This window comes from Lampetra planeri, chromosome 43, assembly GCF_965212315.1.
Source record: "Lampetra planeri chromosome 43, kcLamPlan1.2.h2, whole genome shotgun sequence".
Lineage (NCBI taxonomy): Eukaryota > Metazoa > Chordata > Hyperoartia > Petromyzontiformes > Petromyzontidae > Lampetra > Lampetra planeri.
In genome coordinates, this window is record NC_136149.1 from 6,761,738 (window position 1) to 6,779,249 (window position 17,512).

The 17,512-nt window shown below is 45.7% G+C and overlaps 1 protein-coding gene across 2 annotated transcripts in view; it reads left to right on the top strand.

The window, feature by feature from the left end:
* Positions 1-129: 129 nt before the first annotated feature.
* The window catches only part of LOC144732660 (angiomotin-like protein 1), a 32,957-nt gene continuing 15,574 nt past the window's right edge, over positions 130-17,512 (top strand). The window contains exons 1-11 of one of the 2 annotated variants that reach the window (XM_078614193.1): positions 152-215; positions 1,326-1,527; positions 2,398-2,538; positions 7,114-7,484; positions 8,024-8,226; positions 9,583-9,724; positions 10,361-10,734; positions 11,405-11,656; positions 11,821-11,914; positions 13,713-13,857; positions 14,415-14,507. In XM_078614193.1, coding sequence (XP_078470319.1) covers positions 7,149-7,484; positions 8,024-8,226; positions 9,583-9,724; positions 10,361-10,734; positions 11,405-11,656; positions 11,821-11,914; positions 13,713-13,857; positions 14,415-14,507 — 1,639 coding nt within the window. In that variant the 5' untranslated portion in view covers positions 152-215; positions 1,326-1,527; positions 2,398-2,538; positions 7,114-7,148. Of the gene's footprint in view, positions 216-1,325; positions 1,528-2,397; positions 2,539-7,113; positions 7,485-8,023; positions 8,227-9,582; positions 9,725-10,360; positions 10,735-11,404; positions 11,657-11,820; positions 11,915-13,712; positions 13,858-14,414; positions 14,508-17,512 lie in introns of both variants that reach the window. The other variant, XM_078614192.1, reaches the window with a different exon arrangement.

The following is a 17,512-nucleotide window of genomic DNA, read 5'->3' on the forward strand; positions in this document are numbered from 1 at the left end:
TGACCCAGCCGTTCAATCCGCCCCTCACCCATCGGCCCCACCCCGCCCCTTCGCCCCCTTGGCCCCGCCCCTCGGCCCCGCCCCTCACCCCCGGCCCCGCCCACCCCGCCCATTCCACGCCCCTTACCCCGCGGGCGTCACTCGGCGTCGCGATCTTCTTTGTGTGGCGAGCGGCGGCGGAGGCGGCGAAAATCGGGGAGACGCGAACACTTGAGGTGAGCCATCCTCCACACACACACAACACAATAACACACAACAACACACCTCCTCTCACACTCAACACTCTCCTCGCTCGCTCCTCCAACACGCCTCGGCTCACTCGTGCCGACAATCCTCTTCCCCACCACATTCCTTATACTCCCCTCACGGCAGTCATCGAACGCCCTCCAATACTCTCTCCCCACACTGCTCTGTTACTCCCCACACTGGACTCACTGCCCCCAAATTCTCCACTCTCACCCCACACTCTCCACTCTTCCCCCACACTCTTCACTCACTCCTCACACTCACTCCCCGCTCACTCCCCACACTCTCCACTCCCCACATTCTTCACTCACTCCCCACATTCTCCACTCTCACCCAACACTCTACGCTCACTCCTCACACTCATCATACTCTCCTATGCGCTCCCCACTCACTCCCCACACTCTCCCCACACTCTCCACTCCCCACATTCTTCACTCACTCCCCACATTCTCCACTCTCACCCCACACTCTACGCTCACTCCTCACACTCTCCTATGCGCTCCCCACTCTCCCCCCACACTCTCCCTCACACTCTCCACTCTCACCCCACACTCTCCACACTCTCCCCCCACACTCTCCACACTCTCCCCCCACACTCTCTCCATTCGCGTCTCACCCCCATGGCTGTACACGAGTGAATGTGGGCAGTGTGAGTTGGTAACGCGTGGCCGTACAGTGCGCTGCGTGTTACCCTGACAGCGTGAACTGGGAGCCCCCATCTGCTGCCATATGTTGTTACACGCGCTGGGCCCCCGTGTCTCGTTTTCCACGTGTTCTATGCAACCATTGCTTCCTTGTGTTTTGAATAGCGGACACAATTATGTCAACATCATAACCTGCTACTTATGGGAACTATCGTGGTGTAATGGTTATCGCACCGGACTTGCAATCCAGAAGTCGTCGCCGGTTCGATCTTCCAGCGAGGCACTTGAAGCAAAGGGTCAAGGTGTCTCAAATGTCCTCGTCCGCCTCCGACTGCAATCGGCAGTCTGGCCTCACCGGAGATTCAATAGGCACAGGTCGTGTGTGTGTGACGGGGGTTAAACAAAACACAAAAAGTGTCCCACCCCGTCGTCCAGGACGTCTGCTCAACGTGCAAGAGAGGACCCAAACATCCTCGAGAGGGATTTCTAGAAGTGAGGAGGCCCTCTTCTTACCGCCAGCTGTTGTCGGGACAAGCAATCAAAAGCCACTAAGGACTGGAGGCCCGGTGTCTCGGTGTAGGAGGTGACCACCAGCTGTGACCCACCCCCGTGCCCTGCATTTAACACGGATTTAGAGGTAATTCCCCGTCAGCTTGTTAGAATGCCAATCATTTAACAACCTTTTTGCGAACCACTTGTGGATGAAGGCCCTTATTCTCTGTCATTATGGGGCAGTTTGACCATACGGTAACCTCACCGTACTGGTGAGTGTAATCTCTCCAATCCGCGTTGGGAATTTCTGACCATTACTGAGACTGCATAACCATTGTAGTACAGATGGTGATGGCGGTATTCATAATGTTTATGCAATCTAACCCAAACAAATATATTATGGATAATATTGGTCGCGAATCTTTACGTGTTAAACTGGTGATGGTGGTAACCTAATCAGAATATGGATAACTTTACAACGATTAATTGCTTTTGGAGCACTGAAACCGTTGAGGAAAATTAGCATAACACTTTCTAAAGAACATGTTTTAATCGCCGCTTATTACCTACTGCGACGTGGATCAGAAACATGGACTTATACGACGTTGAACAAACGTTGAAAAGTGTACAAAGAAGCATGGAGAGATACATGTTTGGAATTACGCTGTGAATAAAGTGCGTTGATCGGGAACAAATGCAAATCGGTGACATTGACTTGTAAAGTGGGTTTGGACAGAACACAAGAGATGGTGGCCAATGGATACGACTGGTGATGGAATAGCAGCAGCCAAAGAAGAGAACGGTGCCCAAGAAATGGAGCAATGAGATCAGTTCACGTGCAGAAGTGAGATGAATTGTGGGATCCCGAGACTGTGAGGCACATTGACAGCATGAGAGGAGGCCATCTTTTGGACGTGATTAACTATTGATCCATCACTGATATGTGTTTGTGCACTTGGGCAGCAGCACATGGCTGGTTAAAATGTCATCAACCCCTGTCATTCTGTGTGTGCAGAAGCAGACAACAGGGCAGCATCGGCGACCATAACAAGACCCCAGGGACTGAACTGGGCCAACGAGAGCTGTGCGCAGAGGGCTGATATCTTGCACTGGCATGAGCGACTCAGCAGAGTGAGCAAGAAGCCTCCACATGCTGGTGGGTCACCGTTCTGTGCTGAACACGCACTCCACGCCTGGGAAGGTTTTCATGACAAGGTTCCATTTCCCCTCTTGTATTTGTTTTACCTCAATCTAGATTTGAAGTTTCCGTGACTGCAGGGATCCATACTCTTTGGTTCTTTCGGTAAAGCCACTGTGAAATTGAGTTGCACCAGGGCCGTGCCGAGCCAGGATGTTTTTTCTACTGCAGAAGCCAAGCTGCCGTGCCGCTGACGTCTCGCGCTACGAACAAATCAAGATGCGTGTAGATGACGCAGTGACGTTTTTGAGTTATACTCACTGACATGTCATGCAAGGAACATGTCATTAACGCTGCCCCGGGCCAGCTTGACCCTCCCCAAGCCAGATTCGGATGTCTTATGAGGACTATGTAGCACAGTTTGGTTCTGGCTTGGCATGGCAAACAGCTAATGGGAAACCTACCTGTACTGTGAGGACCCTGCGCTGGGTTGGCTTGGATGCACCAGTGGAAAAATTGGTGTTTGCGGTTAGACCTTATATGTGCCGGGCACAAACCTATCATTCTGCAAAAACTAGGGAAAGTGAGGCTGAAGTATTTTTCGTGATTCAGTATTGCTAAGATGAAAAGTAGTCGGTGCTCATGACCATGCTTCAAAAGGTCACGTTAAAGCACATGTAGGATTTTAATATTTCACAGTTTACTATATTTAACTATGTGGTGTGGTTTTGGATTGGAAGCTAACCCCTGAGGAAAAAAAACACGTCTCGGAATAGTTGAGGTTCTATATTGGCATCTTCAACAACAATTAATTTAAATGATTTAAAATACAATGCAAGTGAGATATTCTTGGTGTTTAAATTGTTCAATGCTCAGAAATGTACACGGTTTAATCTCCCGATGGCATCGCAAGGAAGAAGTTTACCACTGGGTTTTTCAGATACCTGACAACCTCACTGTTCTACATTCTCGACAGCATTCACTGTATATCCTGGGACAATCGGGTCACGGTAGCTATTTAGCCGTACCGTTACCCTCGGTAATGTTTGGGAAAACTACGTGGACAAATGTATAATTCTGTGTTTACAGATTTACTTTGAGATGTTGTATTGTGTTTTACAAATTGTAATGGTAAAATGTCCAATTATAAACACGTAAACATGAACACACCGCATTCATTAATGGGGAATGCTTCTCTTGCTGTGTTTGTTTAACTCGCATTCAAGGGAACTTTGTACCTTGCAACTGTTGGAATGTCCCTGTGGTTTTACATTGTTTGGGTGAATGGAGAGTATATGATAAAAGAGTCTCTTAAAAACATAACATTGTGGAAACAGCAAAAACCGCTAAATTTTAAACCACAACCAGGTTTATACCAATGTTTTTTTCGATAAAATTGGCAAAAGGCATAATCACAGGATCATGTAGTCCTAAACAAATGCATGATAACTCTAGTATGTTTGTAACTCGCACGTGAAGGCTAAGTTATTGGCTGCACGGTCGAGGTTTATCAGGCCCAGGTGTGTATTGCTGTGACCACTGATGGTGGCTGTGCATGTGGTAGGGGCTGTCGTCCTCAGAGCGCTCAAGCAACTGGCATTCCTGAGTTGGCTACATAATGACCGCCTTGTGTCCGAGACTTAAAAAACAAACGCGCGCCACACAGCCTTGTTACAAATACATTTGACAAAAACTTCTACGCTCGGTATGGTTTTGGCTTTAGCTGGTGGGATTGTCGCCAGAAGGCTGCTGCCCAACCCCCATCCCACAGTGTACCGCACTCCCTGGAGGACATTCTTGGAATATAATCTGTTTAAGGCAGAGGAAGAGTGTGGAATGAATGGGCCCTGTTGTGGGAGCTCGGGTGTTTTTACATCACCGACTACGTGGGGTTGGGGAGGCTTGACTGCGGCCAGGCTTTGTACAGTGCACAGAGCTACATTTTCAGTGTGCACTATGACATTTTTTTTCTGGCAGGCTGTTTAAAAGCAATTTCTAGCTTTGCTAAAGGTCAGCTCTGAGCTGGCTCTGCTGAGATGCTGGGTATAGATCTCGGCAGCCGCCAGTGGTTAAACTGCGTTCGAAAGTGGAGTGAGTTGATTGGGCTCACAAGTCAGGTCTCAGATTAAAATATCATGTGATGAACATTTCTGTCTCTAGCAGGGTGGGTGAAAGATTGCAACCCCTAGTGTGGATAAGAGGTCACTGGAAGGGATTTCACAGATCGTTTTATGATTTTTAATTCTGCGGGTTGTTTTCTAACTGCAGTTGTGCCACTGACATAACACACAGTGAATGAGTGGACATCCACGTAGATGGCGTGGCGATGCATTGTCTTCATGGTGTACCGAGTGATGCCACAAGCAATGAATGTGTTCGTCGCCCCACCCCAGGACCTGCTTGGCCCGGAGCCAGATTGAATGTCTTGTGAGGCTAGCGTAGCATGATTTCGTTCTGGCTTGGCTTGCAAAATAGCCAGTGGAAAATCACCCGTACTGTGAGCGGCCCTGCGCTGGCTCGTCTCAGATGTGTCAGTGGGCGAAATCGTATACTGAGCCACAAAGAGAAATGTAAATTGACACAAAAGATGTAGCCGTGTCAATCCACGTGCGAATGCTCATTTGCAAGGAAAGTGGTGGCCTTGTTTTGCACTCGTTATTTGGTGATGCTGCGTTGCAGTGGTGCACAAGGACAACTAACAAAATCAATCTCCACACATTAATCAACACTGCTTAAAATAAATCTAAAAATATGCAATGTTTTAGAAAATGTCTTTTCTCTATGCTATGAAGAAAGGGCCATTGCCCGAAATGTTACCTGTGACGTATTTTCCCATTTAAGCAGTATTATTGATGAACGTGAGTTTTTGTTTCACATTGCTTTATAGTTAATGTGTGTCGAGCATTTGTCTTCAAGTGCTCATGGCTTTGTCTTCAAATGCTCAGGGATTTAATCAGCTAAAGCTAAACAGTTAATTGCCTGGCACGATTATAAAAAAAATGTGAATAGAGTAGTATGAAGTGTTCCATCAGGATTTTTTTAAAATACAGGTATTTTTTAGTTTTTCCGTGTTATGCAAAAGCAGATGTTTTCGTTGAGCTCCCACACACACGTAGGTTTTAGAACCGCACACACACACTGGATGTAACTGTTACGCTGGTGATTGTTTGGTTTCCATGTGAGGACGGGACCGGGCTGGGTGTGTGGGGTGGGGGCGGATAGGGAACCCAACCGAGGCTTGCTTGGCATTTCCTGTTGCGTGCCTCGGGGCCTCAGACCTCAGCACAGGCAGATGTCGGAGATTAATATGTGACGGTATGGGGCTTGAGCTGGTTACACACTGCACTCTGGTTGTGCTTGAGTTAGGAAAGGAGTACATATTGGTTTGTTGATCTGCAAATAAAATGTAAAAATAGTGGTTGCAATACTGAGCAACTTGCAAACGTAATATAACGGAGTTATTTGCATAGTGTTATTCATTTGATTGTCGTAAACTTGATCAAAGTAAACCGATCTTGTACTTGCCGCGTGATTAAATTCCATAACGAATGCCGAAGACCACTTCTGCTCAACCATTTATCCACAGATCCCAAAAGGGTTGGAGCGAGTGTTAGCGGGTGGCAAGAGCTCAGGGCTAGCGAACAAGAGACGAGCTGTTGGGGGTGTGGAGGTTGTATTGGTTGGGTTCATCTTCTATATATATAAAAGAGAAATTTGTGATTGTGTGTCTGTTCAAAATGTTTAGCATACTTCTTGACATGCAATAAACTTGAAATGTGCCATGTGGGTACTTTCCAGACTGTACACCATGCAAAAATTATAAAAATAGACTTTTTTTTTGGGGGGGGCGCAATAATGCATATATTTTGCACGGCAAGTGAGCTGTGACGTCACATCTGTCATGTGACCCGCGTGCGGAAGCGTAACGGATTGTGCCTGCTGATCGCGGGTAAAGTAAAATACAAATGTGTTGCAGGTCTAAGGCGTTCTTCGTGCAGCATTGCTTTATTATTTCAGTCGTTTACTGGCGTACACACCCTGAAAGTTGTGGGTGTCTGCAGCAGACGCGTGTATGTGTACGTATGGACACGCGCGCGTGTGTGTGTGGGGAGCGCGCTGCGCTACGAACCCGACGACCCGAGTTAGATTCCCGCTCACGGCCACCACTGGTGACGATTATTTGAACCGGTCCTGGGCTTCCCCTAGGTCGACTCAGCCTAAAATGAGTAACTGGTGTGGTGTGTGAACATCGCCACTAGGGAGACAAAGGCGGCCAGCGTGGTGAATCCAAGTCCCGGGCGAAGCCGGGTAGTAAAGCTCGTGAGAACATATGAGAATGATGCTTATTGCTTGCCCATTTGTTTTGTAGTCTCCATTTTGACTCTTCGCAATTATTTTGTATTTTACAAAATACACGGTTTGTGGCAACGACACGAAATCAAGGCCGTTCTCTGGCATCGCAGGAGCGAAAGCTGCAGCACACAGGCCAGGACTTGCTTGGCTCATGACTGGCGCAGTATTAATTTTGCTCTCTATACCGCACGAGATTGAGCATTTCAGAGTAAAATTTACATCCCCCCCACATTGTTGCAGGTGGTCGAGAGCTAAGTGGCCCGCTGTCTTACTTCATGGGCGACCCCTATGCAAGAGAGCGGGCGCTAGAAATGAGAGCTGCAGAAGACAACTCTGGAAAGGTGCTGCAGAGGCTCATTCAAGAGCAGCTGCGCTACGGCGGCGTCACCGACAACCGTGGCCTCTTAGCCATCCAGCAGCAGGCGACCACCGCGGGGTCACCCACGCCGGCCAACGCCACCACGGGTGCTGGCGCCTCCCACGGAGCTTTGTCCCTGGCTCCCGCGTCTCTGGGAGTGGTCTCTTTGGGCGGCGCACCGGCAGCGACAGCAGGAAGCTCCATCTCTTCCACGGAGAGCTTGGTGCAGGATTTGCGTCAATCTGCCCGGCAGGTCAGCAGCACTGGATGCCGCACTGTGACATGACACCCCAATGGTAGTTCAATAAACTGTGGTCGTCGAACTGAGTGTTCATTTCAAGATGTCGCAGGATTTGGGACGCATAGTCAGAGCGAGCAATTCCTGATTAGTTGAGCGTTTAGGTGGTTTTCATCTCATGTTTAAAGCTCTGAACTAGTGGTGGAAATTATTTTTTTCCAATGGCGGGGGTGAGTCTCTCTGGAGTACAACCACTGTTGACGTTCCCACAAAGTAGTACTGCTCATTTCATTAACCCCAGTGGGAGGATGGGCTCAATGGTAGGGTTATTTTAGTCTTAAGACATGGTGAGCCTGTAGGTGTTAGGGAGATGCTAAGGATAAAATATACACTTGGAAACTGTATACTGTAACAGGCGTGTGTTCTCCTTGCATTTAATAAAGATGGTGAATACTGTTAATATGCAATCACGTGACAAAGTGTAACTGCCGTTGAATCAATATGGATATCATGGTCTGGAAGTAATGTACCATTGCCGTGTTATTACCACACAGGAGCCACAGGGTCAAGAACACCAAAGCAGTGAGACTCCAGAGAAGCAAGCCCAACGTCTTGCCTTACTGCAGCAGCAAGCACTTCAGCAGCAGCAGTATCAGCAGCAGCAGTATCAGCAGCATCACACTGCCACTGAAGAACTTCCATCTTACGAGGAGGCCAAGGTCCATTCTCAGTACTACTCCAGCCTGCAGAGTCAAGGGTATGTGACAAGCCCGTTACATATATAGGCAATAGAGCAACATTAATACATAAATAAATGTGAATTATTCAAAATATTGAAGTGTGTTTTCTTTGGACAATATCCATGTATACCAAAAGTATTGTACTTATTTTGAGAAGATGGTCATAAAATATTTGTAAAGCTGTGGCATACCTTATTCTGATGTTCATTGAATACTATTCCCACACATCCTGCTGCTGTGGTGATGAGATGTTATCTCTCTCGCCTTCTACACAGAAGTTCGTGGGTTCGATCCTGACCCATTATGTCTGTGTATTTGGATTCACATGTTCTCTCTCCCCGTGGTCGCGTGGATTTATCTCCAGGTTTTTTTTGCCCTACGCATTTAGAAACACGTGTGTTTAGATTATTCGGCTGCCACCATAAATTCCCACTTATGATACGCTACTGCGATGAGCTTTTATGCATTAACAGGTCACCTCTGAAAAAGCGCAAATAGCTTATTGGAATTTACCTGGTAGATAAAATATTTGAGTTTGTAACAAAAAAACAAAGACGATGATCCCCCGTATAGCCTGACCAGACTGTTGGGGCAAGTTCTGTTAGCGAACAGCACCGATGAAAGCCAGAACGGCACACGATGGGGGTGGATGGCCAACACCAGTGGAGATGTTTACACACCGCACCAGGTACTCATTTAAAGCTGAATCGACCTAGGGGAGGCCCAGGACCGCTGGTGTTGGCCGTGAGCGGGAATCGAACCCGGGTCACCAGATTCATAGCGCAGAGTGCTAATCGCCACACTACCGCTCCCCCATAAGTCATTGACAAGTGGTGTGTTCCGTTTGTGTTGCTGCATTGGCTCTCGGAAACAGTTAATTGCTTGCTGAAGCCAAAGCAGAGGAAGTGCAACTGAATTGCCATATTCAGCTTTACCGAGTGTCAGGTGTGTTTACGTTTTGCTCTTGAGAACGTTGTGCCTTTTAAATGTGGTGATGACATGGCCCAGTGGTGGCACGTTCACTATTTGTTGCGCAGTTCAAATTCGGCTAACTGCCCTGGTTGATACTGCGAGGATATTAGCCGCAAAATACTAAGCTCCCTCTGCTTCACAGTGGATGTTAAAGATCCCGTGACGTCATTCAAAAAGAGTAGGATATCGTGTTATTGGGGTCATGGTCCAAATGAGAAAAACTACTCAATTCGAATTGCACAGAGCAATTATCACCCCATACTACTTAGCAGTTAGTCTTAAGACTCGGCGAGGCTTTCCTGGCTAAATAAGTGGAATAATAATAATAAACAATCCGTGATTCACTCTGTGCCTTCTATCCAGACCTGGCTCTGACGAGTATTGAATCTTGTGTGCTGCAGTCAAGGGCAGACGGTTCACCAGGCCAGGATGAGCAACACGGGCCCTGCTGCATTCTACGTGACAGCCACGGTGGGCGCGCAGAAGGGCCGCACGGAGGGCAGGCCAGCCGTTCAGAGGACCAGCCCACTTCCCATCATGCAGGTACACAGGGCAAGACGTTTTGGCCAAAGCCGTTTTCCCACCATACCTCGCCAATGCTTTATACCCTCCGACAGATCCCATGGCTGCTTCTCCAGGCACTGCAGCGGCCTGCATTCTTTAGGATGAGGTGGAGGAATGTTGTCATGTGTTAGAAAGACATTCATGGATTGTACTCGTTTATTTTGTTGGTATATTGCAAATTACAGATGCCATGAAGTTCAATCCAAAACAAATCCAATTTCTGATGGATTTTTCTTCAGCATGTTTCTTGAAGTCAAGGCACAGTCAGTGATTTCTTGCTCAAATGAGCATTGAGGCATTGTTTATTTTCCGTTTTTTCATTTTGATTTGTGGAGGTTACCACATTCTTCCAGTGGGGTCTGGTTTTTCCATAAGATAACCAAATGTTAATGTCCTCACAAAGTATGGTTCTCATTATTGGGCCTAGAGGGATGATGAGCTGAGTCAACCACCCCAACCAGAATTTGACCTCTGATCGTGAACAGCTCACGACTGCCGAGCCGCTTTGCCGGATAGTCGCGTGTAATCTACACATCGCATTTTGATAATTTTTTTCTACTTGTCATAGCAACAAAAAAAAAAATCCTTTTTATGGTGAACGTTTTGTCGGTGCAGGATGACGGCCTTAAAGAGCTGAAGCAGGGCCACGTGCGCTCTCTGAGCGAGCGACTCATGCAGCTCACATTGGAGAAGAATGGAGCCAAGGCTCAGCTGCCGCTGGGCAGCTCCCCTCCCAGCAGTGTGCCACAGCAGTCGAGTGCAGACTTCTGTCGCTTTCAAAATCAGTCGCCGCCCCAGAGACCTTACGACCCACGGGGCCCACCTCCAGAGTACCCTTTTAAACACAAGGCGGCGTTCGCTCCGCAAGGAAGTCCACTCCAGCTAAACCAATTTACAGCTCTCCAGCACCAGCATCATCATCATGTGCCAGGTGCAGCGGAACAGCATCTTCTAAGATATCAGCCACCACCTGAATACAACATGGCCAGGTATGCGGAGCCATTTGTAATTAAACGCCTGTGACTAAGGGTGCACCAAATATTCACCTTTGGCCAAATATCAATTGGGATAAAACATGAAGTGAAATTTTAGGTTTAAGCAGGGAAAAAAAAAAGATAAAGGGATAATTTAACAAATGGAGTTATAGACGAGGAAAAACGAGGACAGAGAATACTCTTTGGTTTTTTCGGTAAAGTCACGTAGGTAAATAATGAAATGAAAAAACAACTAAATTAAATCACGACGTTTCAGAGGCAACACAAGCCTCCGTCTTCAGGTGGAACCGTCATAGCAAAATTGTGTTGCCTCCGAAACGTCGTGATTTAATTTAGCTGTTTTTTCATTTCAATTTTACCTACGTGACTTCACGGAAAAAAACAAAAAGTATTAATCCTTGCAGTCACGAAAACTTCAAATTTAGAGGACAGAGAAGACTGATACAAAAGAAGATAGGCATAGGCAATAGACAGGAATTGAGAGAGAGGGACGCTGAGACTATTTTATATAATGAAAAAAAATCATAAAATACTATTTGGCTTTAAATCAGGGTTCTTCGAATTCTGAGATGTAAAGTATTAGGTATAAAGCAGAACAGTAAAAAATGTTATTGAGTGCACTCCTTGCTTAACTTGAAGGACAATACTTGTTTGCCATTGGCAGGCAAACTCAACAAGGGATGCAGCACATGCAGATGCAGTACCACAGCCCATCTGCATCACAAGGCAGTGCCGGGAGCTTGTCCATGCAGATGCCTGGTGCCGGGGCCTTGCCAGGTCCCGTGCAGAACCTTGGGTCCATGACCCTGACGACGGCAGTGGCACAGCATACTCCGATGTACGCCGGACTCGGAGGACAGCTCAGCATGGCTCACACAGCAGGTCCTGGAGAGGAGCTTCACTTCATGCTGCTGAGGTCAGCATGGTTACATCTGAAGCGCACGTAGGGGGGGATGTTTACACCGTCGCAGCCTCGGAAATCTCTTCCTGCGACGGAGTGATCTGCATCTTGTGAGAATAAGATGGCCTTCGTCCAGTGTCCACTGCAGCAACAAATGTGTGACGATGTTTTGTCTTCAGATCCCAGCAGACGGTGGAGTTGCTTACGGAGGAGAACCAGCTGCTGCGTAGTGAGCTGGAGAGCTATTGTGAGAAAGACGTCAAGCTGCAAAAGGTAATGTCGTTTATCAAGGACCCTGAAACAGTGCTGGAGGAATATTCTTTGCAAAAGCTGTGTGCTAGTCAAGGGAATGGGTGAAATCTGTAGCTTTACAACTGCTTGCATCACAGGTGATGCACATCGCTAGCCACGTTGCCGTATACTGCATTACTGCATTTGCATGGCGTAACTTTTAAAACAATATTTTTAGTGAACACCATTTGTAACTGTTATCTTCTTACCTTTAACTCTACAGGAAGCCTGTGAAAATATGGGTCTAAATTAACAGTTAAACTGATTGGCATGCGTCTCCCTCGTCAGACAACAAGGTTGCAGGTCAAGCTTTACATTTATATGTGGATTGTATTCACGAATCAAGTTGTAACAGGGAACCTCTCCATGAGTCCTTAAGTACCAATGTTTAGGTCATGCTTTAACACCATCACATTAACTTTCAATAGTTCGGTTGGATTGTTTGGGAACAATATTCAATGCATGCGTTGCGAGTATGATCATTAATTTTAATCGGAGTATAATTGCATGCTACATATTTTCAAGCTGTCCGCTTAAGGATTTATGTCCTAATCTTTTCAAAACTTGAATCGCGGTTTCTTTCCAACCTATTCCTGATGGAGACTGTGGTGGTGATAATCGGCCTTCATGTGCAATTGGAAGGATTACTTGTGATGTACAGTTTCGTGGGCTAGAACATGTGTTCATGGTTTACGTATTTAAACTGACTTCAGCATCTTCATATGGCACGTGGCGTTGGAGGGTACTGCACATATACATTGAAACTGAATCGCCATTGCTGTAGTTTATCCCTGCATATTCTTTCTGCAGATGAACAACAGAGGTAAATGCGTGGGTGTCGTTTGTTGTCTGCCATGATGGTAGTGATTGTTGTGGTAAAGTCTTGTGTTGATGCTTCGATGGGAGGGCCAGAACTCCTGCGCACATGGCACAATGTCCTCTCCGTGGTGACGCATTCGACTAATACATGAGCTCAGAGCTCAGCTATGCAACCACTTTTTTCAGGATTTCTCCCCCCCCCCAGGCAGTGTATAGCAATGGTGCCATTTCAGAAGACGATTGAGCCCATCTGTATAAATATAAATTAGATATGTTAAAAAGCTATTTTGCTGCATTCTGCATGCACCCAGAATGATTGCATCATCTATGCATGCCCTGTTGCTGTTTGACTGCACACACTTATGTATATATCCCAAGGTTTGCAAAACACACCTGACTTTTTACTGGAGATGTTTCCAAAAAGGAAACTTGTACTGCTTTCCTTACAACCAATGCTCAAGGGGTTTTTGATACGTTTTTATGGAAATCATCTTGACGAGAATTTGTCAATGTAATGTAAATTGTAGGACACAAATGGGCATTTTTTTTTGTATTCACAAACTGTATGCAAGTTACGCACTGTATATAATGTGCCCGGAGCATTGCACAATCTTGTCCGATTATGTAATGGATTTTTCATCTCCCAGGGTCCTAACCAAACCAGTTTTACATGTAGAGGGAACGTTGTTTTCTTGACATTTGAAGGCTAATGTTTTCCTTTTAAGCATATCTCTCGATAGCTTCTTCCTCTCACCGCATGCAATATAATTGCTTGTACAAAACTACCCATTTCGACTTGTTAAACCATAACATACATTTTTTTTATGTTGAAGACTGATTTTTTATGTTTTGGCTGAATACTGCTTTTGATGTAATTTTTCACAGTGAAAAAATGTCACATTTGCCCGAGAAGGAGCGGCGTTGTCTTATTTGCCTGTGTGATATCTGCGCACCCACGCAGATGGAGCGCGAGGTCCTGCGGATCTCCGAAGCCTACGAGAACCTGGAAAAGTCCACGTCCAAGCGAGAGACCCTGGAGAAAGCGATGAGGACCAAGATGGAATCGGAGATCAGAAGGCTGCACGACTTCAACAGAGACCTGAGGGGTGAGTGGTGCAGGGGGGGGGGGTGTCTGCTGACAATGGCTTGGGCCAGGGCCGTATTATCCAATTGGCACAGTGGGCCTGTGAAAACAAATTTTGACCATGTTTTTCTTTTGTTTTTGTGATAAAAAAAATGTAACAAGATATCTTCGTGAATAAAAAATATTGACATATCAAGGATAGGTAAACTATATGCAAAGAGGCAGAATTTTCACATTAAATTTGCTTATCTGCGGCACGAAGCGAATTAGGGCACAGACTAAATAATGAATGTATCACGAACGACATCTGTCCAGCCGCTAGACGCAGTACGCGTGAAACAAGCGAGTGACAGCGGCGGTAGTAATAACATGGGGCAGCAGCACCAACTGTGGAAAGTTATCACTGAAGGCCTACGAAACAGAAGTGCCTAGGGCCTACAAGAACCTTAATCTGGCCCTTGCTCGGGGCTCCCAACACGATTGCCCGACTTGAGGCGAGGTGAGGCCCAGCACAGTTCCCGAGTTACGCGATTACTTCAATCCAACGCGCCTGTGTCACCCCCCATGTTGTTGTTGCAGATCGTCTTGAGACGTCGAATAAGCAGCTTGCAAGCAGGGAATACGAGAATTCTGAGGACAACAAGCTAACCATCGCCAAGCTCATCGCTCAGAGTACGTGCCTCTTGATCAGTCAGAGAGTGATGTATTTGGTTGCTGGATTGGTTGCTGGAATTAACATTTGAGTCTGTGGTACTTCTGAATGCTTTGCTTTTACAATATCTGAGCCGACATTTTATTGATTGTACAAAAGCAATGCTAAAAAATACTCATTCACATATAGGCATACCTCCTTATAGCGCTCAGGATGCATTCTTGATAAACGGAGCTCCATACGAAGCAGCGCTATAGGAGGTTATTATACATAGAGCTCCAATGGAGGTGCGTTACCAATAGACATTTTCTTCACCTGTGAGCGATATATGAGGACCTCATTTAAGTATCGGTAATAGCCATAATAATGATACTGTACACATGATAAATGTATTAATGCATTTTATACATAAAAATAGTCACTTTTAATCATAATGACATTAAAAAATTACAAGTTATGTACTCACCAGTGCATTCGGTCAGAGGTTACCTAAGATTAACTACCGTCTGCCGTCTGGAATGCTCTTCAGATATTAGGAAGCCACTGGAGCTACGCACTTTTAAATCTAGATTGAAAACTAACTTCTTTAGAACTTATTTTTGTGGTTAATTTGTCGTCCTTCCCCCACACCTCCGATTACCACAATTGGCTACATACGGTGTGAAAGAAGTTCAACATACATACATGTTCTGCAGGAAGCTACACTGACCAATGGGATTACTCAATCCATGAATCGCCAATTAATTATTGCAGTGATTAACCCTCGATCAATCGATACCCAAATGTGGCTGTCGGATTGACTATGAGCAGAATCGATTCAACAGACACCTCGATTCCCATTCCACAAGACCATATATATGGGCAAAGACATACCCCCATGGGCAAGGCCATGCCTACTTCCATCTATGGGTTGATCCACGCAGGAATTTTCCTCCTGGACGGAGCGGTATATCGAAACTGCGTTATAAGAGGCAGCGCTAAAAGAAGTATATATTCTTGTGTGTATATGCTGATGCTTTATTATCTCAAGAAATGTTCACACATATGATGTATGGATACATTATGCTGAAAATCGGCCAGGTGGCTCAACGGTAAAATAAAAATCCTGGTTGGGGGTTGGCTCAGCCCTATCATACCTCCATGTTTATAAAATGTATACCACTTTGTGTGGGGAAGTCAACCGTGTTCTCTGGATAGACTTTCCCCTTCCATAGGAATGTAGAATTTCCAACACTGGCTTATGGCTGTAAACAGGAGATAATCATTGCTTCAATGCTCTTTTGACCATGAAATCACTGACATTCTTGAACAATTTGGTAATCACAATTTGAGCTCAATGCTTTTAAAGTTTGTTGTTGTTGTTTTCTCTCTCATTTGTATAATTATCTCTAAATCAGCGTATCTTTTTTTTTAACTTAACTTTCGTGACTGCAGGAATTCATATTCTTTGGTTCTTTCGGTAAAGTCACGTAGATAGAAAAATAATAATAAAGTTAATAAAAATAATAAATTCGATCGCAACACATCAGGAAAAAGGGGTTAACCTCTAAAGGCAAACTGTTTATAAAGGTTAAAAATGGGCGTAGCCCAAGTGTCATCAGCATGGGCGGGGCAGGTAATGTTAATGTAAGTGATAGTAGTCGACAACGACGGCGCTGGTGGTGGGTTTCCACCAATTAAAGGGCTGCCAGGTAATCATTGCACCTCGCTTTACACACTCACACTGTTGACTGTGGAGGTTGCTGCTGCGAGAGGTGATGGTAGTAGTGGGTAATGATGGTACAGGTGGTGGGCTTCCACCAATAAAGGGCTACTGCTAGTGGTGATGGTAGTAGTGGGCTGCGATGGTCCTGGTGGTGGGCTTCCACCAATTAAAGGGCTGCCAGGTCTAAAATGGAAACATTACAGAAAGTTATGACTTGAACTAGTTGATAACATTCTTTCAGTGATTGCTGAGTTTGTACCTATCTTCTCTGTTGAAATTGTGTCTATGTCTATATATGGATGGCTTCATGAGCGAATCTTTATATATGCTTGTTTCTTTAGGTAAAGTCACGTAGATAGAAAACTAAAACATAATAAAATAAAAATTATAAAAATAATATATTAATAATTAATTTTGAATAATAAAAGCTAAAAACCGCTATAAAAATAAATGTAGTAAAATTCAATTAAAATTACAATTTAAAATCCTAATTAATTGAAAATAATAAAAGCAAAAAACCCATGACGTTTCGATCGCAACACAAGCGGTCTTCATCAGGTAGAGAGAAAAAAGGGGGCAAGCCTCCAAATGTAACGGCTTATAAGGGTTCCAAAGTGAGTGGGCGGGGGACGAGAGCTGCGCAAGCAACACGCTAATGCAGGAGCTAAACAATGGGGAGTTGAGAGGAGGTGAGCTTGTGCAGTGCAAACAGCATGGGCGGGGCAGCCAGTCAGCCAGCGCTCATGTAGGGGCAGACAATTGGGGGGAGGAAGGGGGCAGATACAGGGGGAGAGAGAGAGGGGGGGCAGAGATAGGGGGGAGAAGGGGTAGAGATCAGGGGGGGGGGGGCATTGCACCTCGCTACACACATCCACATTGCTGACGGTAGAGGTTGACAAGAAAACACAAATCAAGTCATGACCCAAAGTGGTTGATGACATCTTTCCAATGATTGCTGTTGTCTCGGTTGAAATTGTGTCTGTCTATATATGGATGGCTTCGTGAACAAATCTTTGTTGATAGCCAGTCAGCTTGCAAAGTACCATCGTCTTAGAGAAATAAATTTCACGTGAGCTAGCCGCATTAAAGTAATGATCAGCCACGGCAGAAGTATTTGTCCTGCCGTGTTTCAGATCGGCGTTATGTTCACGAACACGGTCCGAGACATGTCGTTTAGTTTCCCCAATGTAACTGCTGCCACAGATACAGCTTAGTTTGTAGACGCTGGTATATTGCATGTCAGGAATCTTGTCCTTCACAGATGGGATCAGGTCACGAATTTTATGTCCTGTAAAATTGGACCTGGATCTTGTGTTTGTT